General features: G+C 36.6%; 1 protein-coding gene across 26 annotated transcripts in view; it reads left to right on the top strand.

The window, feature by feature from the left end:
• Positions 1-661: 661 nt before the first annotated feature.
• The window catches only part of dlg1b (discs large MAGUK scaffold protein 1b), a 172647-nt gene continuing 146168 nt past the window's right edge, over positions 662-27140 (top strand). For 20 of the 26 annotated variants that reach the window (XR_012387156.1, XR_012387155.1, XR_012387154.1 and 17 more), the window contains exons 1-2: positions 662-1326; positions 4247-4378. Coding sequence is in view for 15 of the 26 variants with exons in the window: in XM_073916586.1 (XP_073772687.1) it covers positions 1308-1326; positions 4247-4378 (151 nt within the window). In the remaining 11 variants the exon portion in view is untranslated. Of the gene's footprint in view, positions 1327-2545; positions 2643-4246; positions 4379-27140 lie in introns of those variants that run through there. The other 6 variants (XM_073916673.1, XM_073916659.1, XM_073916672.1 and 3 more) reach the window with 3 other exon arrangements.

The raw sequence follows: 27140 nt of genomic DNA, 5'->3' as shown, positions 1-27140 counted from the left end.
AAAATCGTGTTGAGCATTAAACTATTGGTTCAACACAGAGATCAGGTTGTGTGTGGCTTTACATAAGGCCCTCAGTTGAGCCTCCACGTGAACAGCCATTACAACTTCTTGGCAGCGCTCTAGTAAATCAAAGCCGGTGTAGTCTTACACGTGAATGTTTAGTTTGAACTGAAAACACACACAGCAATGTTCAGTCATAATATGTCCATCACTAGGAGCCTATATTTGGACCATTGTTTATTCCACTTTAGTCAGTGAGTCTCCTTTAATGGGACAGTTCACCCAAAAATTTATTTCTGTCATCATTTAGGCTACTCACAGTTCAATTGTGACAAATTTTCTTCTGTTAAACACAAACAATGATATTTTGAAGAAAACCTGTAACCATTGACTCTCATACTATTTGTTTTTCCTACTATAATGGAAGTCAGGTGTTCAGCTTTCTTCAAAATATCTTCTTTTAGTGTTCAACAGAATGAAGAAACCCATAAAGGCCACTTGAGGGAGAGTAAATAGTGAGCAAACTGTAATTTTTGGGTCGAGCTATCACTTTAAGAAAGTGGCAAGTCTCACCTTCCCAACCCTGAGCTGAAAGGTAGTTCAGGCCCACGATTGGGCGGTCAAGGGTAGGGTCTAAATCACGTGACATTCTTCCAACCCTGGGACGCCATTTTGGAGGAAAGTTTGGAATTTCTGACACATAGGAAGAAAAAAAAGAGGAGGAGGGAAGGAAAGAAGTTTGACGTTTAGGAAAAGAATCCTCGGTTGCTGCGAAGGCGAAAGAGAATGAAGCGAACCGCGGACGCGACGATCTGAATCGCTTGTGTTCACACTCAGCCTTTTGCAGGCGCATGACTGGGAGGTGTATATTTACAGTTTGGGGAGTTTTTGGAAGCCCTCCTGCAACTGGCGGCGACATATGTTCAGCTTTCTCCCGCAGCCGCGGAGCAGATTTGGCGGCGGAGGCTGAATTTCAGCGTCTGGATGTGTTTTGAATGGAAACGCGGGGCTGTCAGCGGAATAATAACGCTCAAGTGCGACTGACAGGTTGAAGAAGAAGAGGAAGAAGAAGTAGTGCAGCTCGACTCCTAAAAAAAACCCAGAGGCTCGTTTTTGTAGCAGCCCGAACCGTCCTCATGTTTACCGGATAAACATTTGAGTTTCATGCCAACTGCGTCTAACTCACCCCGCCGTGAGACTCGTGTTGGGACAGGAGCGTTTTGTTGTCGTGTTTGTCGTTCGTTTCTTTCGCGAGCCACCGTGCTGGATTGGTTATTATTATTATCGTGCACGAGCCCAACCGAAACATGCCAGTCAGGAAAAAAGGTGAGAAACACACTTGGCATTTTTTGAGTACATTTTGCTGCCTAGTCACTTATTTTGAGCCTTAATTTATTGTTGTAGACTGACTTATTATTAAAGATATAGTTCAGGAAAAAAATGAGAAACAGACTATGTACAATCTTGTAATTTTGTATACATTTGCTGGCTAGTCACTTCGTTAGAGGCTTAACTTATTGGTTTAGACTGCCAGATTATTAAATAGATAGTTCACCGCATAATCAATATTTACTCACTAAACTAAACCTTTCTTCTGTTGAACACAAAATAAGATATTTCGAAGAAAGCTGAAAACCTGTAACCGTTGACTTCCACAGTAGGAGAAACAAATACTGTAAGTCAGTGGCTAGATGTTTCCAACAAGAAATAGTTCATGGAAAAAAATGTGAGAATTTTTTTGTAATTTTTAATACATTTGCTAGCTAGTCACTTATTTTGAGGCTTAACTTATTGTTTTAGACTGACAGATTATTAAAGAGATAGTTCACAAACATTTACTCGCTATTTACTCAGTTGGTTTTAAACCTTTCTTCTGTTGAGCACAAAAGAAGATATTTCGAAGAATGCTGAAGACCTGTAACCATGACTTCCATATAGTAGGAGAAACAAATACTAAGGAAGTCAGTGGTTACTCCAACATTTCTCCAGGGTGTCTGGAGCATCTTATTAAAAGTTGAAAAGTCAATGTAGATGAATGTAAAAAGTATTGAAAAGTCTTAAATGCTATTTTGCAAGGTATTTAATTTAATATAATTTTTGATTACGCAATGTATGGTTGTATGCTTAAGTTTGCCTGAATTAAATCTTCCTGAATTAAATCTGTGAATATCTGGATGCTGTGTAGTTTATGAAATCAATAAAATCCTACTAGATTTGACATCATGCTGGTTTGTTTACTGCCGACTTGCTGAATTAGCTAGATTTAATAGATGTTTATTCAGTTTATGAATAATGTTTCAGTTTTTGATTAATTTCTTATTAATTTCTTATTAATTTCTTATGTAATGAAAAGTGGTTATAAGGTCTTAAAATGTATGAAAAGAGTCTTTAAAAAGGTCTTAAAAGGTATTTCACTCTCTGATTCCTGTGTATACACAGTTGTCAAAATATCTTCTTTTGTGTTTAACATGAGTCAGAAACTCATAAAGGTTTGAAACAAATAAATGCTGAGTTACAATCACAGATGACAGATCTTTATTTTCAGGTGAGCTATGGCTTGAAGATCATTTAAAATCTCGTTCTTATCAAATTTAATGCAAAGTCACTTTCAGCACTATGTCACAAGCCAGTCAGGAAAAAAGGTGAGAGATAGACTGTTCAAAATCTTGTGATTTGCTGGCTAGTCACTGTTTTTTGAGGCTTAATTTATTTGTTCTAGATGTACAGATTATTAAAGATATTGTTCTGGAAAATAGTGAGAAACAGGCTGTTTAAAATCGTGTAATTTTCAATACATTTTCTGGCTAGTCACTTCATTTGAGGCTTAACTTATTGGTTCAGACTGACAGATTATTAAATAGATAGTTCACCCAAAAATGAATATTTACTCACTAAACTAAACCTGTCTTCTGTTGAACACAAAAATAGATATTTCAAAGAATGTTGAAGACCTGTAACCCTCTATTGTTGGAAAAATAAATACTACGTAAGTCAGTGATTACGTTTCCAACATTTTTTTCTTTAAAATAGTTCAGGAATGAAAGTATCACACTTGTCATTTTTTGAAAACATTTCGCTGACTAGTCACTTATTTTGAGGCTTAACTTATTGCTTTAGACTGGCAGATTATTAAAGAGATAGTTCAGGTAAAAAGTGAGAAACAGACCTGAAGATATTTCGAAGAATGTTGAAAACCTGTAACCGATGATTTTCTATAGTATTAAAACCAAATACTAAGGAAGTCAGTGGTTGCATGTTTCCAACATTTTTCAGAAATATATATGTTGTTTTTAACAATCAAGAAACTTATAAAGGTTTGAAACAAATAAACGCTGAGTAACATTAATGATGGCAGAACTTTCATTTTTAGGTGAGCTATCGCGTTAAGATTATTTAAAATCTCATTCTCATAATGCAAAGTCACTTTCAGCACTGTCACATGCCAGTCAAGAAAAAAGGTGAGAGACAGTCTGTTCAAAATCTTGTCATTTGCTGGCTAGTCACTGTTTTTGAGACTTAACTTATTGTTTTAAACTGACAGATTATTAAAAAGATAATTCAGGAAAAAAGTGAGAAAAAGACCTTGTGAAATCTTGTAATTTTCAATACATTTGCTGGCTAGTTACTGTTTTTGAGACTTAACTTATTGTTTTAAACTGACAGATTATTAAAAAGATAATTCAGGAAAAAAGTGAGAAAAAGACCTTGTGAAATCTTGTAATTTTCAATACATTTGCTGGCTAGTTACTGTTTTTGAGGCTTAACTTACTGTTGTAGACTGACAGATTATTAAAGAGATAGTTCACAAACTTTTACTCACTATTTACTCAGTTGGTTTTAAACCTTTTTATCTGTTGAACACAAAAGAAGATATTTCGAAGAACGTTGAAGACCTGTAACCATTGACTTTCATATAGTAGGAGAAACAAATACCAAGGAAGACAGTGGTTACATGCTTCCTACATTTTTCAAAGCAATTTTTGTGTTTAACATAAGTCAGAAACTCATAAAGGTTTGAAACAAATAAACGCTGAGTAACATTAACTGATGACAGAATTTTCATTTTTAGGTGAGCTATCTCTTTAAGATCATTTATAGTCTCGTTCTCATAAACTTTATGCTAAGTATTTTACAGCACTCTATCACAACGTCATCAGTAAATTCAAAATAATCACTTGATGCTGTCTGTATGCAATGTCGTGTAATTATGTAACTCATGACTTCTTTGTGTTTATCTGTCTAATAGATGCACAGAGGGCTCTGTTACTGCTGGAGGAATATCGGTCAAAACTTAGTAGCACTGAAGACAGACAGCTGAGGCACTCCATCCAGAGAGTCATTGACATCTTTCAGAGTAACCTCTTCCAGGCTCTTATAGGTACTACAATGTGTCATTCAACCCTGGCCTAGTCATAATGAAAGCATTGTCATGCTGTGAGGGCTTCTGTTTGTCTGTCTGTCCATCCATCCATCCATCCATCCATCCATCCATCCATCCATCCATCCATCCATCCATCCATCCATCCATCCATCCATCCATCCGTCTATCTATCCGTCTATCTATCCGTCTGTCTATCTATCTATCCATCTATCTATCTATCTATCTATCTATCTATCTATCTATCTATCTATCTATCTATCTATCTATCTATCTATCTATCTATCTATCTATCTATCTATCTATCTATCTATCTATCTATCTATCTATCTATCCATCTATCCATCTATCTATTTATCTATCTATCTGTCCATCCGTCCATCCATATCTATCCATCTATCTATCTATTTGTCCATCCATCCATCCATCCATCCATATCTATCCATCCATATCCATCCATTCATCCATCCATCCGTTTGTCCGTCCATCCGTCCATCCATCCTGTCTGTCTGTCTGTCTGTCTGTCCAAATCCATCCATCCATCCATCCATCCATCCATCCATCCATCCATCCATCCCTAATTTTAATGCTGCTTGCAGTATTATTTCACATGAAAATTCAAGCACATGACAATCTGTTGTGAGCTCTGTCGGAAATATTCAGTATTATTTAACATACACTAAGTTTTTGCTTTCAGTGTGTGCTGGTCGTAACATTTTCCCTCCAAAAATGTGGTGGGAGTCTTGGCACTGAGGTGTTGAGTAGTAAATCCCAATCAGGGATGTGTCAATTGCCTCTCTTTATAGGGATGAGAAAATTGTAACGTGTTAGTGACCGTGATCTTTAAACGTATATGTTTTTTTACTTTAAAGGGATAGTTCCCCCAGGGACAGTTCATGTGTTAAAGAAAAAAAAGAAGATATTTTGAAAAATGTTGGAAACAGCTTTTCTTCAAGACAAATTTCTTTTGTGTTTAACTTTGGAACCACTCGAGGGTAAATAAATAGCCAGTGAATTAGTTTTTTTTTTTTTTGGTTGAACTATCCTTTTAACACATCCTGTCAATTCATATGTTGTCTTAAAAGTACCTGTGGAAACATGTTGTGAATAGTACAAAAACTCACACTCAAACTTTATAAAAACGTAAGTCTTATTTCTTATTTAAGTTCTTGCATAAAGCAAGCTGATCCTCTTAGATTTATCTTTCCGTTTGTTTTAACGAGTCACCGTATTGAATTTCTTAGTTCTCTCAGTCCTGCCACTGCAAACTAGGCAAAGAAAGCAGCCACAAGGAATGCTGAACAGCCTGTTTGAGTTTCTCAGGGGTTTGACTGGCTGTTTGCCACTGCCTTTCTATGTTTGACCCTCAAGGTGTGGAGGCCTCCTGCAATAAGCTCATCCTCTACTTCCCATTCTTTTGAGAAAATTAAACATTGAACCTTTTATTTCTTCAACTTTTGTTGGGCCAGTTCTCCCAAAAGCGAAAATTAGCTCATAGTTACAAGCACAACAGCAAAGGAAACAACCTGAAAAAATAAAATTGATAACTTGGATTACAACTATTGCAATTTGCCTTCTGCTTTTTTTCCGGAAAGTTTTTCATAACACACAGTTAGAGGCAGAAACAGAAAAAGTGTTTACAGGTTTTAAGATATGCATTTTTTTATTGCAAACATGCATTGATTCGCAATGAAAAGCATTTATTCACCATCCTATTTTTTTAAACGTTAATTTCTTGCTAACATTTGAGTGCTGTTGAGCACGTTCTTAAAGCGTTGGTTTGCCATTGCGTTCACATGCTCAACAGAAATGACTGTGATTGGCCATGAAGGTGATTAGTTCACCGTACTCACCGATGTTGACTGAGGCTTTGTTTACACTTTTACATTTTGGTTTTAAAACGCATAAGTTTTGCTATGGCTATGCTATCCGTCCACACTACTCCGTAATTATTGAGCACTGAAAACTGAGCTTGTTGAAAATGCTGAAGAGGTTGTTTTTATTTTAAAACACTGCTGCTCTGTGTCAGTGTGGACTGGGGGAAAACTGAGACTACTGAAAACGGAGGCAGGGCTGCAGACATTTGCATCTGATTGGGGCTTTTTCTTCAATTTTAAATGAAATTAAATAAATGAAATAATTGCGTAGTAAAGGCAACGCGGTGGTGCAGTAGGTAGTGCTGTCGCCTCACAGCAAGAAGGTCACTGGTTCAAGTGACTCCACACACACAGTAAGGTAAACAATTGAAAAAATCGACCTAGGAAAATCAGATCGATTATAGGTTCTGAATGTCGATTGTTCCCTATTTTTCCCTACTTTTTGTTTTCCCGTGCATTTGAATATGCGTGTTTCTGTTGCCTTTCTGATATCAAAAATCTAATTCTACACTCAAAAAATATTGTTAAACAAAACAAAAAAATATTAACACAACTGTTTGCATTAATATATTCAAGTTACGACAACATTGAACAAAATGAAGTTTAGACAACAAACTCTATTATGTTAGCCCAATCTTTTTCTCTTCAATCAGAGGCATTTTTACAAAGCAAAAACCTGAAAACAAATCCAGTGTTATGTACTTAATTACATGCACGTTTTCAAGTTTAGAACCTCAAATAAATTAAGTAGTCGAAATTGTTTAATTTTTTGTTTGTTTTCAAATGTACTGATCATGCTTGTAAGAAATACATTTAACAACAGCATTTTTGTTTCTCTGTAATTTTGTATTTGTATTAAACCACAGGTTTTCGTTGTTTTACAAAACAAAAACATGTACTGTGCCATATTATCAATATGAAAAAATAACAAAGAACATCAGTGTGTGGACTTAAAAATACAATATTCAATTCAATTCAGCTTTATTTGTATAGCGCTTTTACCATGTAGATTGTGTCAAAGCAGCTTCACATAAATGGTCATAGTAACTGGAACAGGGTAGTTCAGTTTTTACTGTTTAAGTTCAGTTCAGTTTAGCTTAGTTCAGTGTGGTTTAAATCATTACTGAGAGTCCAAACACTGAAGAGCAAATTCATCGATGCGTAACTCTACAGATCCCGAACCATGCACAATACAACTCTATTATTATGGAAAAATTGAGTTAACCCAATTATTTTGGGTTGCTACAAGTTCGATAGTGTTTTAAAGTAACTGACAGATATATTTACCCTTAAATTAGCCGCTTTTTTTTAAATTGATGTAATTATCATTATTTTCCTGTTTTAAAAACTTAATAAAATTATTCCGTCAACTTAAAAGTTTTAATCTAAGCAACATTTTAGAATTTTTAAGTTACAATAATGTATTAAACTATGTAGTGCTAACAAGCCTCATGAGTTATTTTTAAAGTGTACTTCAGACTTGTCTTTTCAAAACAACATTTTTACTGCAATGAAAAAAAAATTGGTTATGGCTATGTTACATTTTTTATTTATTTATTTTTTTTAGGTTAATGACTTAAAATAAAATGGCAGACATTCGAAACTTAATTCTAAAATCTCAAAAGATGCTTTGAATATAATAATATAATTCTAGTTAGAGATTTCTTGTAGGTCCAGTGTTAAGGCATTGTTGTATAGTCGCTTGTTTTACATTTGTTTACTAAAGCAGTTAATGTGATGTGTGTTAGGACCAAGTCTAGTCAGAAAGTGATGTGTGTTAGGACCAAGTCTAGTCAGAATCTTCTTTCAATGTGATGTGTGTTAGGACCAAGTCTAGTCAGATTCTTCTTTTGAACAGTTTTACACTGAAGTTTGCATATCACAAGACCACAAGCTGTAAATATTTGCTTCCATAGTCCAGCAGTGTTGCGTATGTGTGTCTCAGCACTGTTCTGTGTATCTGTCTTACTATAAGCTGCCATGATAAATCGTCGCGTTCAGCATTGCTTCATAAGTTCATACATCATACATGTGTAATCATCCGCATGCATACTGTTGTTCACGTCCACGCAGAAATCCCTCTTCTTGTATACGTCCGGCATGCACACGTGTCCTTCTTAAGAGTGCCGCTAATGAAAAATGCATCGGAGTGACGGTTTCCAATTTGACTTTTCAGCAGATATGTATTCTAAAGGACAAACAAAATGTAATCTGTCTGTTGACATGATTACCCAAGGCCTAATCCGCAGGCTGATGATTTACGATGGTTTCTCTGAGAGAGCAGCACTGCAGAGTTGGTGCATGTCTCCCAGTGATTAGAGCCTTAAGATCCGTCCCAGGACGCCAGAGAGGAAGAGTTAACCAGAGCAGGGCACTGCAGGTCTTCTCTTGCATGCCAAATGTGGGTCACAAGATACACCAGGTTTACCCTTGCACAATGTAGTGTTTTAGCATCGGTATCGCAATGTGTGAATGGACAATAGTCAGAATGTGAAGTCAAGATTATAGTTGACGGGTATATATTTATATATTTAGAACACTGTAATTTTTAGTTTAGTCATAATAAAGTGGGGCGAAGCAGTGGCGCAGTAGATAGTGCTGTCGCCTCACAGCAAGAAGTTCGCTGGTTTGAGCCTCGGCTCAGTCTGCGTTTCTGTGTGGAGTTTGCATGTTCTCCCTGCGTTCGCGTGGGTTTCCTCCGGGTGCTCCGGTTTCCCCCACAGTCCAAAGACATGTGGTGCAGGTGAATTGGGTAGGCTAAATTGTCCGTAGTGTGTGAATGTGTGTGTGGATGTTTCCCAGAGATGGGTTGTGGCTGGAAGGGCATCCGCTGCGTAAAAACTTGCTGGATAAGTTGGGGGTTCATTCCGCTGTGGCGACCCCGGATTAATAAATGGACTAAGCCGACAAGAAAATGAAATGAAATAATAAAGTGAAAGTTTATATTAATAGCTTGCGTTTTTAGGGCCTGTGTAAACATTTTAAGGGCCCACTCACACTATGCTATCTGAACCATACTCAGGCCAGTTTCCCGGATCGCTTGAGAAGTGTTATTTTAACTATATTTAAATAGTTATTTTAACTATTTAGCTATTAGTTATTTTAACTATTAACTATGAGTAATTTAAAAACTATATTTTTATTTGTGTATTGTTTGGGTTTTGGTCAAAATCTGGTTCAATTCCATGTCAACAGCTCCTTTTGAAATATTAATCCTAGAAAAAAACATGACTTGTGGAATACTTTTCCCCCCACCGTATCTCCTCTTTTAATTTGTTGATCATATTTTATGCACACCCATACAAAACCATCCCAAAAAGTCTAAAATTATTCATTTATCCTCAGGAAAAATTGCAATATAAATAGCAGAAAATGTAAATATCGTTTTGTCCAATATCGTTCAGCCCTATCCATGACAGAATGCACCTGCCTCGTCGTGAGTTTCTAGTTAACTGTTTTTGAAAAAGAGAAAATCAGAGTAGGGGTAAGGTTAAATCACGTTATCTAAAGTAGATAATGGTAAGGTTTTTTTTTGTTGTTCACACACAGAAGAAGCTCTTTTAAAAGCTCTCAGTGCTTCGTAAAGAGCTAGAGTGGTGAATTTGATCTCTCACAGGCAGGCCCGTATCGTTTCCTAATCTTTATTCAGAGGTACTGCTTGAAACAGAATATGTAATGAATAAAAATCGCTTCCTCAAGCAGATAGGAAGTGTCTCCTGAAGCACAATGTAATCACTAGGGTGAGAGCCGTCAGCCAGGAATAAAATGCCAACAAACAATGGAGTTATAATATGTTTTTAAAGGCACAGTTTACCTGAAGAATACAAGTCTATCGTCATTTGCTTACCTTTTACCTGTTCCTTTTTTCTGTTGAACATAAAAGATTTTTTTGAAGAAAGCTGATTCTGTTCCCATCTACCTACTTTTATGGACATTTTCGAATGTTGCATTAAAAATGCAATGAGTGAAAATGACGATTTGTGCATACATTTATGAAATGCACATATTAAAAAAAAAGTATGTGCACAACTGGTGCCATGGTGGTACGGTGTTCGAGTCCCGGCTGGGTCAGTTGGCGTTTCTGTGTGGAGTTTGCATGTACTCCCCGTGTTGGTGTGGGTTTCCTCCGCATGCTCATGTTTCCCCCACAGTCTAAAGACATGCGCTATAGGTGAATTGAATAAACTTAATTGGCCGTAGTGTGTGTGTGTGAATGCAGGACTGTATGGGTGTTTCCCATCCGCTGTGTAAAACATATGCGGTTCATTCTGCTTCGGCGACCCATGATGAATAAAGGGACTAAGCCGAAAAGAACATGAATAAATGAATGATAAGAAAATATGTGCATAAACTACAATGCAAACACAATTACGAACAGCAACGACTACTTGTTGTTTATATTTGTTCATGTTCAGCGTACATAATGCTGTGTGTGTGTGCTTGTGTGTGTGTGTGTGTGTGTCTGTCTGTCTGTCTGTCTGTCTGTCTGTCTAAGAGCTACACTTCAGAGCAGAGCTTATTAATATTCACGACATGAACCATATATGGTCAATTATGGACTTTCTGATACTATAGGGCAGTGGTCACCAAACTTGTTCCTGGAGGGCCGGTGTCCTACAGATTTTAGCTTCAACCCTAATCAAACACACCTGAACAAGCTAATCAAGGTCTTACGAGGTATACTTGAAACATCCAGAGAGGTGTGTTGAGGCAAGATGGAGCTAAACCCTGCAGGGACACCGGCCCTCCAGGACCAGGATTGGTGACCCCTGCTATAGGGTGTTTAATTCTTAGTAATATTTTGTAATTTAGTATTTAATAAATAAACACATAAAACATTTTTGATCTTGCCGAAGCAATGAACCTACTTTATCAGAGAACAATTTAACTAATGCAGTATATGGCACCTTTAAGGGTGCATGATATGACATAAATATGACATTATTTTATGACATATATTTTGTTTTTCTGTGATTATATATTGCGATATGAATACAGTTTTACCAAAAAGCTTGTTTTTTTTGGACAAGCTGCTCTACTGCTATCCACTGTGTCTGCATTCAGACCCGGGGATTGAGGAGGAGAGAAGTCCTCCTCATTTATAATGTTTATATAAACACGATTATCTTTATAACGATACAAGAAATTGTGATTATGTGTATATGAAATTATGAATGACACATGTAGCAGGGCATTAAATTACTTACTGTTTATTTCTTTGCGTTTAACTTTGTAAATATGGGTCTCTTTACAGTTTGTGTCTCATTTTGTGAGCCGACTGACAGCAGTTGTTCACTCCCCTCTTTCTCCCTTGCTCTGCTGGCCATGCCCACTCCTTTCTCTGCTCACAGCTCCACGTCCATCTCGGAGCATTTTTTTTTTTTAAAGTTCTGAGGTAGACTTGAACTGAAAGAGGGTGATTTCATGGCCCTTTAAACTCTCTTTTGTCTAAATGTCTAAAAAATGTCTACTCTATCATAGTCAAACTCTGCATGACTTCACAAATGTCATGTGCTTTAAACTGAGTCAACTATAATCCCAACATATTAACGTCAATATTGCATGTTCTGTGATGTGACTGTTGTGGATGTGCACTTTGTAATATCGATGCTGAAATGATATATTGTGCAGCCCTAATTGTAATAACTGTGTAATTATCTACGAAATGTATTAGGTTTCTTAAAGGTGCAGTGGGTGATCTGCCAAAATGCTAACCGATTAGCATATTATCATTGGACGGCGGGAAAGGACTGTGACTCAAAGCCACACCCCCTGAAATCGCGAGCACGCGCACCGCGTCACAACAGCCGACAGACAACCCACTAGTTCATGTCATTCGCCAGTTAGTTAGTGCCAGCGCCGTGCAGGAATTACATGAAATATTTTGCCACACTTACATGCTATTTCAGAGCGAATATTCAGAGTAGCATGGTAAACAGTATGGGAAGGCGATCATTGTTCAAAAACGACCCAATGTGTATATAAAAGCAACTTCAGCTCAATAAAGCAGGTTAGGCGGAATAGCGCTATTTACTGGAGTTTTGTTGTTAAACCAAATATAAATCTACATTATAGATGCTGTCAAAGAACCTTATGAAACTGAAAATAATCACATTAATCTTTCACCAGGAGATTTTAGTGGCTGAACAACACGTCTGTGCTTGTAAGTCATTCATAACAGAACACAATCTAACATAAACTAGTTTCAAAACAGAACATTAGCTATCTAACAGTGCTACTTCAGCCATGGTGTCGTCCTTCCTCCAGCGTGCTAAAGTAACTCTAATATTGATTCAGGTATTTAAAAGTTTCAATTCAGCTTTTGATTTCTCCCGGTCTGTCTCGTGACCGCGCGGCTGCTTTAAGGGCGAATTCTACCGGTGCCTGGCTGTACAGTAATCGGCCCGAGCTCGGCTGTCCTTCGGCGCCTCCGACTCTGCATCTGCGAGCGGCCCGCAGCTCGCTCGGAGCTCATGCGTTTTTGTGAAGCAGACGGGCACGCGCTAATGGCGGATCTGCGTGAACAGATGCGCAGAAGTCGGAATCTACATTTGCTGACAGACAGTCTGACCTGCCTATCGGAATTAAGGGAGATGACGGTCCGACTTTATTTAATTGAATTAACATTTTATAGTTTTATGCTTTACCCAGAATATAAAAATACATATAAACACATTTATATTATTTACTGCAATCATTACTATTGGACTGTGAAGAGACTTTCAACCAGCACAACAAAAAATGTTTCTGAAGACAATCACCTACTGCACCTTTAACTCTTTAAACACAGCATTAGATAATGAAGACGTGTCAGTGGTAAAGAGACCCAGCCGGCACTGTGAAAGCTGTGGAAATTGTATCCTGTGGGTGCAGAGGTCTGTTAATCAGACGTCAATACAGCACTCTGTTTAAGGGTTGCCTTACCACAGATCTCATTCCGGAGGGAGAGCAGTGAACATGAGCCTTCGAGAAATCAGGGAATCGGCTGATAGATACACCTTTGTTTTGACTGGCTCAAGGGAGAGGGTTTGTCTCCCATGAAATATAGTGGATAGTGGTGGGTGTTAAATTAGTTCATGTTTGATCACAATTTTCCTCCATTCTGGTGTATAGTTAAAATAGGTGCTGTGTGTAATCTGAGAGAGAACTGACACGTAACTCCTTTTAGAGTTCAATTTTCACAAAGTGGTTGATCTATAGGCTACGCAGTGGCGCAGTAGGTAGTGCTGTCGCCTCACAGCAAGAAGGTCGCTGGGTCGCAGGTTCGAGCCTCGGCTTGGTCAGGTTCTTTCTGTGTGGAGTTTGCATGTTCTCCCTGTGTTCGAGTGGGTTTCCTCCGTGTGCTCCGGTTTCCACCACAGTCCAAAGACATGGTGCAGGTGAATTGGGTAGGCTAAATTGTCAGTAGTGTGTGAGTGTGAATGAGTGTTTGAGGATGTTTCCCAGAGATGGGTTGCGGCTGGAAGGGCATCAAGTAAAAACTTGCTGGATAAGTTGGCGGTTCATTCCGCTGTGGCGACCCCGGATTAATAAAGGGACTAAGCCGACAAGAAAATTAATGAATGGTTGATCTATTTGTGGCCAAATACAGAAAAACTATTGAAATAATAGTTTAGCTATGCTTTAAGATCATAATATCATTTATTTCAAATATCTTATTACTAAGTGTATTTCAGTTAGTATTAATGGAAATGATGCTTCATTCACAATCATTTTTATTTCTGTTAAATGTATTTTGCGCGACGTTTTCGCGCAAAGCCGCCGGAGGCCGCTGTCGAGTGACCGTCTGTCCGACTGATCCATTTACAAAAGCCGTCCAGAAAAAGAAAAGCCCCCTCGTCTGATTTTGACCGTGTTTTCGGATTTCGCCACATTCTCGCCCTGTTATGAACTCGATTGCTTTATTTTTTGGATTCTTTTTTTACATGACTTATAATCATTTGATCAGCTGCAATCTAAACAACTACATTCTCACCTAAAAAGCCTCAAAAGTACATTGTTGTCGAACAGCTGCATTATTTGTCAAACTGTGGTGAGTTTATTGATCTGCTGTCCTAATGTGGGCGGAATAATACACAAGGGTGAAGAGGCTGTACACGTGTTGTTATTGCAAAATATTGCATGGCTATCAGCCAATCAGATTTGAGAACTAGACAGAACTGAACTGTTGTGTGTGTTTGTGTTTGTGTTTGTATTTGTATTTGTGTTTGTGTGTGTGTGTGTGTGTGTGTGTGTGTGTGTGTGTGTGTGTGTGTGTGTGTGTGTGTGTGTGTGTGTGTGTGTGTGTGTGTGTGTGTGTGTGTGTGTGTGTGTGTGTGTATATATATATATAAATATTTTTTGGATTAATCGTTTGACAGGGACTAGAATTAATACATTTCATTACATAACAAAGTATATACTAAATTGTTAATTTTATTAGTTTGATTTGATTAACTCCATTTAAAAAAGTAAATTAAGTAGGGATTCCCTGAATATTTGTGTGGAATATACCCTAAATCAGTTTATGATGCTCTATTTTGGTTTGGTATGTGGCATATTTAATTTTTATGGATATTGTAAAGGCCAATTCAGGAAAACTGATTTAATGTTGATGTCAAGTAAACAGTTTTTTTTTTTTTTATTAACTTGCACATTTAAAATTAGTATAATTTAAATTAGTTAGATAATTTACAAATTTACAGTCTTACAATTTTTTTTTATTATTATTTAATGAAATAATTAATAATTATTATAAATCGTTCTCTGTTTCGGATTTTTTTATAAATTAGATTTTAGGGCATTCCTAAAATTTTACATTACACTGTTTTTATAATTTATGCCATTCTGACAGCTATGATAAGCCTATGTAAGGGTCCAGACGTAAAAAATGTACAGATTTTAGAAGAAAAAAAAAATTGGTTGCACCGATCAGACTAAGACTTACACTAGTAAAAAAAAAATGTAGAAGATTTTTTTCAGCACATTTCTAAACACAATAGTTTTAATAACTCATCTCTAATAAGTGGTTTATTTTATCTTTGCCATGATGACAGTACATAATAGTTCACTAGATATTTTTAAGGTACTAGTATTCAGCTTAAAGTGACATTTAAAGGCTTAACTAGGTTCATTAGGTTACAGGTTAGGGTAATTAGGCAAGTTATTGTATAATGATGGTTTGTTCTGTAGACTATCAAAAAAATATATAGCTCATAGGGGCTAATAATTTTGACCTTAAAATGGTGTTTAAGAAATTAAAAACTGCTTTTATTCTAGCTGAAATAAAACAAATAAGACTTTCTCCAGAAGAAAAAATATTATTAGACATACTGTGAACAATTCCTTGCTCTGTAAACATCATTTGAGAAATATAAAAAATTCAAAGGGGCTAATAATTCTGACTTCAACTGTGTTTAACTGTGTCAGGGCTTCAAGCATTTGACATCTCTCAGCTCTGTTATGTCTTTTTAAATGTATAAAACCCCCCAAATAATCCAAATAAATTTCAATCAACATGTTATCTGACATGTAAAACAAAACCTTTCCAATTAACACCGCTTTTGATGCGTTATGTTTGTATACAGTTCTGCTAAAATAGGCTGAAGATAAAAGTGTCAGTGCTCCTATTTTAACATGCACGTTGCATACTGGCTGAGCGTGAAGGGAGGTCAATGAACTGACATGAATAAACAAAACGCCATGATTATGACATTGCTATTATACTAAGGAGTGCATTCAGGATTTACCTCTTAATAGCTCATACTTAAACAATTATTAAATCCTGTTTTGTCACTCAGAAGTTTGCGCTGATTAATAATTTGCTTCAGTCATAACTTTGTCAGATGCCAGAGCGATTTGCCGCAGAGACCAGATTAAAGATCGAACTTGTAAAGCTGCCACACTGGTTATTACTTTCCTTCAAATGCATGTTTTTTTATCCCGACAGAAGCTTGAGGGCAGCCATGTTGTTGTTGTTGGCCATACTGGTTTAAATCTGCTGGAGCAAACAGATGTTGTGGAGTCCTGGTGTGAGAAGAAGATTTTTGCACAAGTTAAATGAGGTTATTTTTTTTCCAAATGATGATGTTTAGGTTATTAGTAATCGTTAACAGAGGATTTCTGCATTTACTGGGAGTCTCCTATTACATTAGTTTTTCGTATTATTGGTGGAAGTGTTTTGGATTGATTGTACATCACACCTTGGCTTGAGCAGATAAAACTTTGTCAGATGGCATTGCAGCAGTATATAAAACAAGACGTTATTTTAATCTGACAGCTGACAGAAAGGTCAATAACTGTAATAAAATGCACTAAGCAAAGTATTAAACGTGCAAATTACAATGTTTGATGCTGGTTAAAGTGAATGCATAAAATTCATTATAAAAATGATGCCCAGCAATCTCACATACTTTCAATACAGATGATTTTAGTTTTCTGCAGATTTTGGCTCAGTTAGCCGAAAAAGCTAATTAATAATTAAAAGCAAAACTGTCAAATACTCATTCAAAACCGCTTTTGATTATTGCTCCACTGTTGTAACAAAATGTAACTATGAGTGCATTAACATTTACAGGGCTCGAAATTAACCTTTTTGCTTGGTAGCACCAGTGCTCCTAACCTTAAAAATGTAGGCGCATCAGCCAAAATTTAGTCGCACTTATAAGCACCAATACTACAAGTTTTATACAAACAGATTTGTTGCATTTGAAATCAACAGTAATCAAACTAACAAGCAAAATAAATTTATATATGCATGCGTGAGGAAAATAAGTCTCAACGAAACCCCGTAATCACAAGAAAATTGATTTTTATACCTTAATTGAGTGACCAGTTTTGTTAATTGGTGAAGTTTTTTTTCCTCGCCGCTGTCGCCACTGGCTTGCATGGTTCGGGATCTGTAAAGCTGCATATCGATGGTGTTGCTCTTCAGTGTTTGGACTCTCAGTAGTGATTTTTAAACCACACTGAACTGAGCTAAACTGGAGTGAACTTAAACACTAAAAACTGAACTACACTGATTCAGTTTACTAGAATCTTCTATGTGAAGCTGCTTTGGCAAAATCTACATTGTAAAAGCGCTATACCAATAAAGATGAATTAAATAAATAAGTGACTAAGCCGAAGAAAAATGAATAAATGAATTAAACTTGCTTATTTCATTTAGTGATGTTCATTGTTCTACAGTGTATGAGTCGTGTTCAGCAAGAAAAATAAATATTTTTTTCCTAATAATTTTGTTAATTTTGTTCAGATTGTCAGCATGTAGGCCATGTCCACATATTTACATAGTAATTTTTATTAACAGAGTTTTCCCGCTTTTAAAAAAAAAAAAAGAAATCTCTATCCAGCCAAAAAAGGTTTAGGGCACAACAGACCAACAGATGGCAATAATGATGCTTTTATGTTGGGTTCACACCTAAATGGGGAATTAAATATTTTTTCGAGTAAATTGCATTTGTGTCAGGGTAAACATGAGAAAAGAGGCGGATTACCATCCTGTCATGTGAACAATGTGGAATACACAAAGTTTTCGCCGAAAACGTGCAGAATTTGTGTCATACGCATTTTCCACGTTTAGTGTGAACTAGGCCATGATGGCCAATCAGAAACAAGTAAATGGTGCTCATGCTGATGTCATGAGGCGAAAACTTCAGTTGTAGTGTCCACACAAACACTTCACCTCTGTCTGGAGCTTTTAGAAAGTTTCAGTGACCCGATACTCCATTTTTGTGTTGACAAACAACAAAACTACGGAAAAAATGTTAGTTTTTGTGTGGACAGGGCCTTAATTTTGTTCATTTTTTTTAATTAGCATCATCAACTTAGTTTATCATGTATGTGTATCAACAATTGTGGCAACTGTGCATCAGGAAAATATTCACAGCATACTTTTCTCCACAGTTGTTATAGCCTTATTCCAAAATGGAGGAAATTAATTATTTTCCTCAGAGTTTTACAACCAATACCTCATAATGAAGTGAAAGAGGTGTGTTTGAAATCTTTGAAAATGTATTAAAAATAAAACACTGTATTATGTTGATATCAACTGCATACTCTCATGCCATATAGTTTAATTGTTAAAACGAGCTGAACAAGTATGATATACCCCACAGTCCTACATGGATGGAGCAAATGCAAATGTAAACTCCAACACTAATTTGCACACGTGGATAAGAGGGAAATGCTGCTGTCTGAATTATGAGTCTAAATATAAATGTGATTTGCATATAGCAGGTGTAATTGCTGTGATTTTTAGATTATCAATGAAAAAAGCTGCTTCAAACATACTTGTTCAGCATAACTGTTCATAAATGATTTGTTTGCAAAATAGCTGTGTTTTTCACCATCTGCTTTCCGGTTTCTTCAATAAGATTTACAAATGAAGTTCTGAAATATTTTGTTCAGATATTACAGCTGACTCAGCTTGAGCACTGTATAGTGCACACTCTTATGTAATGCATTTTTAATTTGTTTGATGCAGGATGATTCAGCACTTGAAAAATCTATGTACCATCATTAGGACATTTTGATTTATGTATGCCAGAATATTTTTACCAGCATAAGTTCTTAACATTTTCCATTTTTGGGCAGATTGGTTGTAAATATGAAGTTGCTCTTGACTTTTTTAGTTGTACACCTCTCTCTTTGATTATTTTCTTACTGTGTTTAGGTCACAGGAAATGTATTCATATGAATGACACTGCGGTGCACATACATATGGTTAGTTTCTTAACCTTTGGTTTCAATTAGATTAGGTTTCATTTTTGATGTTCCTCAAGACAAAACAAGTGTAAAAAACAAGTGTAAAAATGCTATATATATACAGTACTGTGCAAAAGTCCTAAGCACTGTAGCAGCTTTGTTGGCTTTTTGCACAAGACTTTTGCGCAACATCTAATCAACCATTCTCTTTATTAAAAACAAACAGAAAATAAAGGAAATATGTACAAAAAAATGTGTATATTTAATGTGGATTCCCTTGAACTATTTGTCCTGTCATCTTTTGAATTAATGTGCAGTGTAATATCAGGCTTCTTTTAGCACTTTCCAAAGTTCTTCTTTAGGTTAAGTGTCCTATTTAATTTTCTGTCTAGGTGATCTCATACTGCCACTAGAGTTGCACGATTCTGGCTAAAATGAGAATCACAAATTTTTTATTTTTTTATTTTTTTATTTTTTTTTGCTTAAAATAAGGATTCTCCTCATCGCGATTCTCTCACGATTCTGTAGATGTAAAATAAAGATTAATATGAGATTATTGTTGTTTTTTTCCCAAACATATAATAAAACAACAATATTAATATTGTGTGTAGGTCTACTGCTTTCTATAAATAATTATATTCTACTTATCATAATTCTGATGTTGAATTATGTTTAAGATATAGGCCTGCTTGCATTGAGAACATTATTAGACCATTTAATTCATTGGTAAAATCAACATTTTATAGGCTAGAGTAGGCTCAACAATAAGGACTGCCCAATGGTGGGGCCCAACGTGTGAGATGCTCGGAACAGTAGACTGGATCGTTACTGGCCCGATCGGGCCACTAATGCCCTGTCACTAAAGTTTAATTTGCCTGTGACTATTTGTCAATTGCGTGCAAAGACAGTCAGAATAGAGAAACCGTTTGTGTTTTTAAACCTTTAAATGCTAACTTCTCGGTTCCTCTTATCTGATTGGATGTTGTGAGCATGTTATTTTTTTTTCCGTAACAACCAGTAAAGCTAAGAGACAGCAACATGACGGCAACATCAAGTGATGATGCTAAAGGAAAACATTTGTTTCTAACGTCTTGGAAGCAGTCATTTATGAGGGTACACCACGACTAAAAAAAAAAATGAAGTGATGTTTTGTACAGTTTGCAGTTAGTTTGGTCAGTCATCTTTTGTTTTGCACTAAAATACCTGCAAATTTTGTTACTTTTGTTTGCAAAACACTTTATTAACATTTTTAAATATTTAAATTCTAGATTTACAAACATTTTGACATTTTTTTTTATTTGTGGCTAAGAAATAGCTATTAACTTTATTGTTAAGCTATTAACAATATTCGCAGGGCAAGTAAAAATCTGAACCACTGGTCCGATCAGGCCAGTAGAAAAAATGCTTAGCGTTGAACCCTGACTGTAAACATTTATTTTCATGCACAACTGTGTGTTCGCTATGAAAGAAAAAACATCAAATGCTTGTCGCAGTCATAATTCTAAATGCGGTGTGATTGTTTAAATGATGTGCACGCTTTTGGTTTCATTTTCACTGTTAAGTGCTGTTCATACTCTCGGCTCTCAAACAACCACTCTGTGCCACAAACTGAAAATTATTTACAACTTTATAACCTGTTACAGCATACAGGTTCTGTTCACTAAAGTAGACGCGTGCGTCTATTATTAAGTAGGGCGCTTGCCCACACAGTCACCAGCTCACGTCACGGCCGCGAATACAGCATTATATGAAGACAGAAATGATATTTGTGGGTAAATTATACCTTATAAATACAGTATGTGTCATTTGGAGGTGTCCATGTCGCTGAGCAACGTGTGTGAAACAATGAAAAGACTCGTGCAGCCACCTTTGCTTCTCTCCAGAACTTGAAAATATGATTGACAGAATCGTAGAAATGCAGGATTAAAATCGTCTAGGGGGTCGAATCGAGATCGCAACCTTTTTTTGATTAATTGTGCAGCTCTAACTGCCACTATAATATTTGGGTCTGGACACTGTGGAGGCCATTCCATGACTGTGATTCATTAGCGATTTTCTTTCTCCAAGTAGGATTTCACTGCAATTAGCGGATCATTATCATCCTGAAAATGTAAACAATTACCACTGAAGTCCTTTCCAGAAGGAATTGGACAATGGATTAAAACCTATCTAGGATTTTTTTATCTAACTGTGGCGGCAGGCCTTTTTCACACAGATCTACCAACTACCTGTAGCTTTATTTCAATGACAAATGTCGTGAGTCGAGATCGCATTCATGTAATACGAGCAAGCAAATCTTTTTGCTTGCATGCCGTTTTCCTCTGTTCATGCACAAAACTTCTTGCACGCCCACAAATATACACTGCTCAAGTGCAGATTTTCTTGTGAGCTCTCAAATAAACGCTGCTGAAGTGCGATTTAGTGCGTTTATGTAATGAGTACGTCTCCAAAATGTGTTAGATTTGCTAGGAATATTTATGAATGTCTCCAATAGACCTACAGAGTGGCATTAATGCGACCTGAAGTAAAGGGAAATGGCTGTAAACCCCAGCAAGATAAAGTCATTATATGCAGAACCACGGACCTTTATCTATAAAGTATAATTGTGAAAACTGTGTTCATCTTAACTGAAAGCTGCGTCGTGTTTGTTAGCGCACACATCACGCACCTGTCAGTCAGTCAGTCAGCACGTAACCTTAAAGGGGTAAAGAAATATCGCAAAGCACTACTACGGTTAAAGAAAAGTTTGCGCTGTTAAAGTTCACTTTTAATACATTTGGTGCGATTATTCCCCACTATTAAAGAAAAAAAAATACACGACTGAATGTTTTAAATGAGATGCTGTAATGTAGCCATGGCAGGATGAATTTTGGCATGGCCCCCCGCCATGGATGAATGAGTGCAACAGAAACCATGCTATCTATACTTTTCAACATTTACAATTTCATCAATTTAGACAATATTGCTAACAACACTGTTATAAATGCAGCTCAAAACAGGACAAACTGCCTCTCTTCAGCATTGTCTTTCACATGTCTTACACAATTAAACCAAAATAATTCATGACTTCTATCAAATCATACATAAACTAAAAGATCATTTATTAAATCTTAATAAAAAAAATGACAAAACAAATGTCTGCTTATGACTGGTACTGTAGTAAAGGGCCACATATATCAATTATACCCTCAGTAAAACAATAGATTTAACGAAAGCCTAAACATTTTTAAATTATTTATATAATTTTACATGAGCGATCAATCAGATGTCTAATGGTAGGGTTTTGTGACAGCCCCCTGCTTCTCCAGGCTTTCAGGGGTATTGACAAGTGAAAGAACAGCTTTTAATCTCAAAAAATAAATCCTGGATTAGTTTGCTCAACCTGTATTGCTGGATCTCTAGGCCCAAAGTTTTATTTTGGTCCTACCGCACAGGCTCCAAAATAACATTAAATTGCTGGGTTTTCATAGATTTGGGCATTAAAGAGGGGCCACATCTGTCCTGCATTTTGCTAATTTATTTCAGGAATTGATTTTGTACAAATTCTACACAAAAACAAGTACTACTTTTTAGATTTGTGCAGAACTAGAAAAACTAGAAAGGCACACTCAACAACTCATCATGGTAGGAGGACATTTGTGGAAAAGGAAATGGAATATAAAAAGGGCAAACACTTCAAATCTCAGGAGTGATCTTCATTTTCCAGTAGGGTTGTAACGGTATGAATTTTTTAGGGTATGATAATCGTCTAAAACAATACCACGGTTTGACGGTTTCGCGGTATACGGTATTAAATAGTAATTCTCATAGCAAAGACCCTGAAAAGAATAAGAACACGTTTTCTGACTGAACAAAGGTTTTTCTATGGGGGAAAAAAATGCATTTATTTACTGACAATGTATTTGCCCAAAAGGTCTGGGAATGAACTAAACAGAAAAAAAGTGTTACAAAATAATAGAACAGTGAAGCAAATTTGACTTTTTCCAAATAATATATTTTCAGTTACTATAAACAACACCACTTACAATGAACAAATAAAAAATTTGAAAATAATAAATAATGTGTCAAAGTCCAAATAAACATGGTGCAAATCCTCAGTAAAAAAAATAGATATATTTACTGTACTATAAATAGTTACATAACGAAACTAGATTCAATATGGAACATCCTTAGGTTTTATGTGCCAGCATGGATATGGTTGTCTGTGGATATGGATTTGGATATGGTTGTCTGCAATGCAGACAAACAGCTGCACCTTCATTTGTGTCTTTTGAAAACAGCAAGAGCAGCAGTTCGTCTTTGCTGTGTCACTGTTTTGTCATGTTTCTGTGCTGCTGTGCATGCAAAAGTACTTAGTATGAGAATTATTTTATGCAAAACATTTTTTTTTGCGTTTTATTTAGCCTCTCTTATCTCTCATTCTGTGTTGTTCAAAAAGCTCAGTGTTGGTCCACAAACAAAAGCGAAACCTATGCTTATTGGTTGTGATATAGCGAGTTTGAACCAATCTGGGCATGGAGGAGGGACAATGCATCAATGTATCATGTCTGGTTTGTCCGGAGACACAGTGACGAGCGTTTCTTTGTCAAATCAGCGTTGTCAAATTTTGATGACGTAACCGCACTGATTCCGGAGCCTCTGAAAGTCCGTGAATGTTATGTGATACAGCACTGGAAAGCTGAGATTCTCTTCTTTATGCCAATCTTTGAATTGTATGAATGGGATCAGCGGATCAAAAGTTATTAAACATTTAAGAGCAATACTTATTTTTAGCCGCGGGCGGCTGTCTCGGTCTTTAAGAGTTAAAACCGTTGATATGCAATTGTTCATGGTATGATAATCGTGCACGTTCAAATCGTGGTAGACCGTCATACCGGTATATTGTTACAACCCTATTTTCCAGTCATGTTACCCAGCCACATTTACTCAACGGATATCTTCAAGTTACTGTTATCAGCGCCGGCCCGTGTAATAGGCAGTATAGGCCAATGCTAAGGGCGCTGTACATCCAGGGGGGCGGCAGAAATGAGTGCGGTTAAGTTGTTTTTTTTGGTATTCCTGACACGTTCAGTGATAGACGGCAATAACTCAAAAACCTCCTACCCTAAAAAGATCAAAAGTGTGTTTTCTACAAAAAGGCAAAGCTGGTTATGTTTCACAGCTGTCTTTTTCTTTTTTCGCTCAACATTATGACCACTGCATCATTTAAGCCCTCGCCAATATGCGTTCAGCCAGGAGAGCTCACGCCGAGCGGAGGTTTTAGTAAGGGACCGTCGGAAAAGTGCTTCTTTTTTTTCCTTTTTTTTGGCTCCGTCCTGCGTGTTTTATTTTAATCACAACTAATTTTCTCTTAAATGAGCACAAACAGTTACTAAAGTAGTCGAATGCTTCATTATAGATCTGTGCATTCTTACATGAACACCTCTGTGATCAGAACACAATGAGAGATTCATTTGCTTCTCTTCACTAAATAACTAGTAACTTAAATCAATATGCAAATACAATTTAAAGTGAAATAGATTTTATAGCTTTATTTAATTTCTGTATAGGCTATTGTTTTTAATAGGCTAAACCTTTTATTTTATTGTCTGTATTTTCTAATGTTTGCTATGTATTCTATAATTTGAAGCTATTTGTTGTCCCATATTTTTTTTTACATCCAACGTTGGACAGATTGCTAATCAATAAATAGCTATAGTGCTTTCTGTTAGTTTTGACATCAGCTAATGTTATGGAAAGACATGGATGTTATGGAAAATAGTAATAGTAATGTAACCACCCCCATCAGTCCTTCCTCAAGCAAATGCGTAAATATTAAAGCTATTCAGCATTAATGTTAATTGCATTGGCATATTTATCTGAAGTTTTTCCCAGCTTGTAGTAGTCAATCAAAAATCGATTTAGTTTCTTATGACTATACAGTGGATTTTACTGCGATGTGATGGGGCGCCACCTGAAGTCTTGCCTAGGGTGCCAAATTGCTTAGGGCCGGGCCTGCCTGTTATTGCAAATGTTCATCGCAGAAATCTTTCAAAAGTGGCCAAATACAAAAAAGACAGCAAAAGAGAGATTATCTTTTTAATTGAAAAGCAGGCCAACGGTGAAAATTAATACTTATGGCAGGAGTAAAGATAAAAGAGGAAAATGACAACTGCTAATCAAGTTATCACTCATTCATAGTGTTTTAAATACTAAATGCTTGCACCTTGACACAGTGTTTTAGTCTAAATTAGATCTGAAAAATATCTTTCATGCCATTAAATAAATGAATATTTTTAAAAAATAGCTAATAATAATTGCGTTTCTCTAAAGAGATGTTATATTGTAAGAAATATCTTTAAAGATTAAGGACACCCTCGAGTACTGAAATTTTAACAGATTTGTGTGTTGAGCATCAGTTAAAACAATGTTAGCACCTGCCAGCTTTAATTGTGGGGAAAACTGGATCATTTTAAGCTTTTGTCAGCTAATTTCATCTTCTGGGTTTAAAATAATTATTGGGGCGGAATCAAAATCTGTGACGTAGTGCGAATCTGCTAGTGGAGTGATGATGTGTCGGTTTCTCATTATTATTCATAGAGGAGTTTTTTTATTCTATGAGAAGATCCTGCTTCTTAATTATTCATGAGAGCACGTGCTTTCCAAAGGCAAGGCAGACCTGCCAAGCTGTGAGACCCATTGACTGGGTGAGACCGCGTCTGCATACAGCACACAGTATTTAGCCATTCATCAAGGGATGTATGCAGGGATGCCACTTGTGGTGGAAAGTTAGCACGATTTTAAGGGTCCACGAATTTTGGGGCCTCCCAGATATATTACTAATTCTGAGGTGGACTTGAACCGAAAGAGGGGGATTTCATGGCGCTTTAACGAGATACTTATAACAATAAAAACAGTATTGCGTTTTTGTCCAGTATTGTGCAGCCCTAAATTACACCATCACTAGCAACTCTAAAGGGATGTAAGCCATCCATCCATCAAAAAAAAAACAAAAAAACTTCATTTTCTTTGAGGCTTAGTCCCTATATTAATCAGGGGTCGCCACAGCGGAATGAACCGCCAACTTTTGCAGCATATGTTTTACGTAGCGGATGCCCTTCCAGCCACAACCTAGTACGGTGAAACACCCATGCACTCTTGCATTCACACCAACACATACACTACGGTCATTTTAGTTTCTTCAATTCACCCATAGCGCATGTCTTTGGACTTGTGGGGGAAACGGGAGCACCCGGAAGAAACCCATGCCAACACAGGGAGAACATGCAAACTCCACACAGAAATGCCAACTGACCCAGCTGGGGCTCAAACCAGCACCCTTCTTGCTGTGAGGTGACAGCGCTACCCACTGTGCCACCGCGCCACCTAAACTTCTTCAATTGAACAGAATTAATTACTAAAGCATGAAAACCACAAACAAACATGAACAAACAACCCAGGCTCATTTGAAATACCTCATTCAGCCTACTTTTTTGTGAAACAGCAGAAACTTACTTAAACTAAGGTAAAATTAACACCTTTAATGAAATGAAATAAAACTTTTGCTCCTTTTCTCACTAGGGATATTTACATTGTCGTATGATCAGCAATAACAACAATTTTGCAATATATATAGCCCTAGACTAAATCACATATGACAATATGCGACATCATTAAGGCTGAGTAAAGAACATGATGCTCCAGACAAAAGCACCTTGCACACAGTTATACCAGTAAATCTCCGGAAAATTAACGGAACAACTTTACCGGTAAATAAAAAAAAAAAAAAAAAAAAAACACTGTTCTCACAGGCAAGGACGTTACGGAATTTTTCCAGAAAAGACCATTCTGAAATACTGGTATATTCTGACATCATTATCCAGAAATAAGCTTTAAACGCATGTGCTTGTATTTGTAAACACAGAAGAGGTTGGGCTTTTGTTGTTGGTTTATAATATGTGTGTGCTGGTGCTCACCGGCTTCAATGCACATGTGTCGAGCAACTGAAGCAGAGCTTGAAGGTAAACAAACAGCGGTTTATCATAAGCATTTTATCGATAACTTTTTTCACCTTTCATTAAGAAGTAGCATAGAAAAGTTGTCTGACTAACATCTAGCAGCTAAATCTGTCTGGAAAAATATTCAATAGCTTTTATTTTCATAAATTGCACGGATGTGAATGCGTTTGAATGTTCTGATTGGCTGGAGTAGACGTCTCACAT

Source organism: Danio rerio, chromosome 2 (assembly GCF_049306965.1).
Source record: "Danio rerio strain Tuebingen ecotype United States chromosome 2, GRCz12tu, whole genome shotgun sequence".
NCBI lineage: Eukaryota > Metazoa > Chordata > Actinopteri > Cypriniformes > Danionidae > Danio > Danio rerio.
This window is presented reverse-complemented; position numbering and strand designations above follow the sequence as displayed.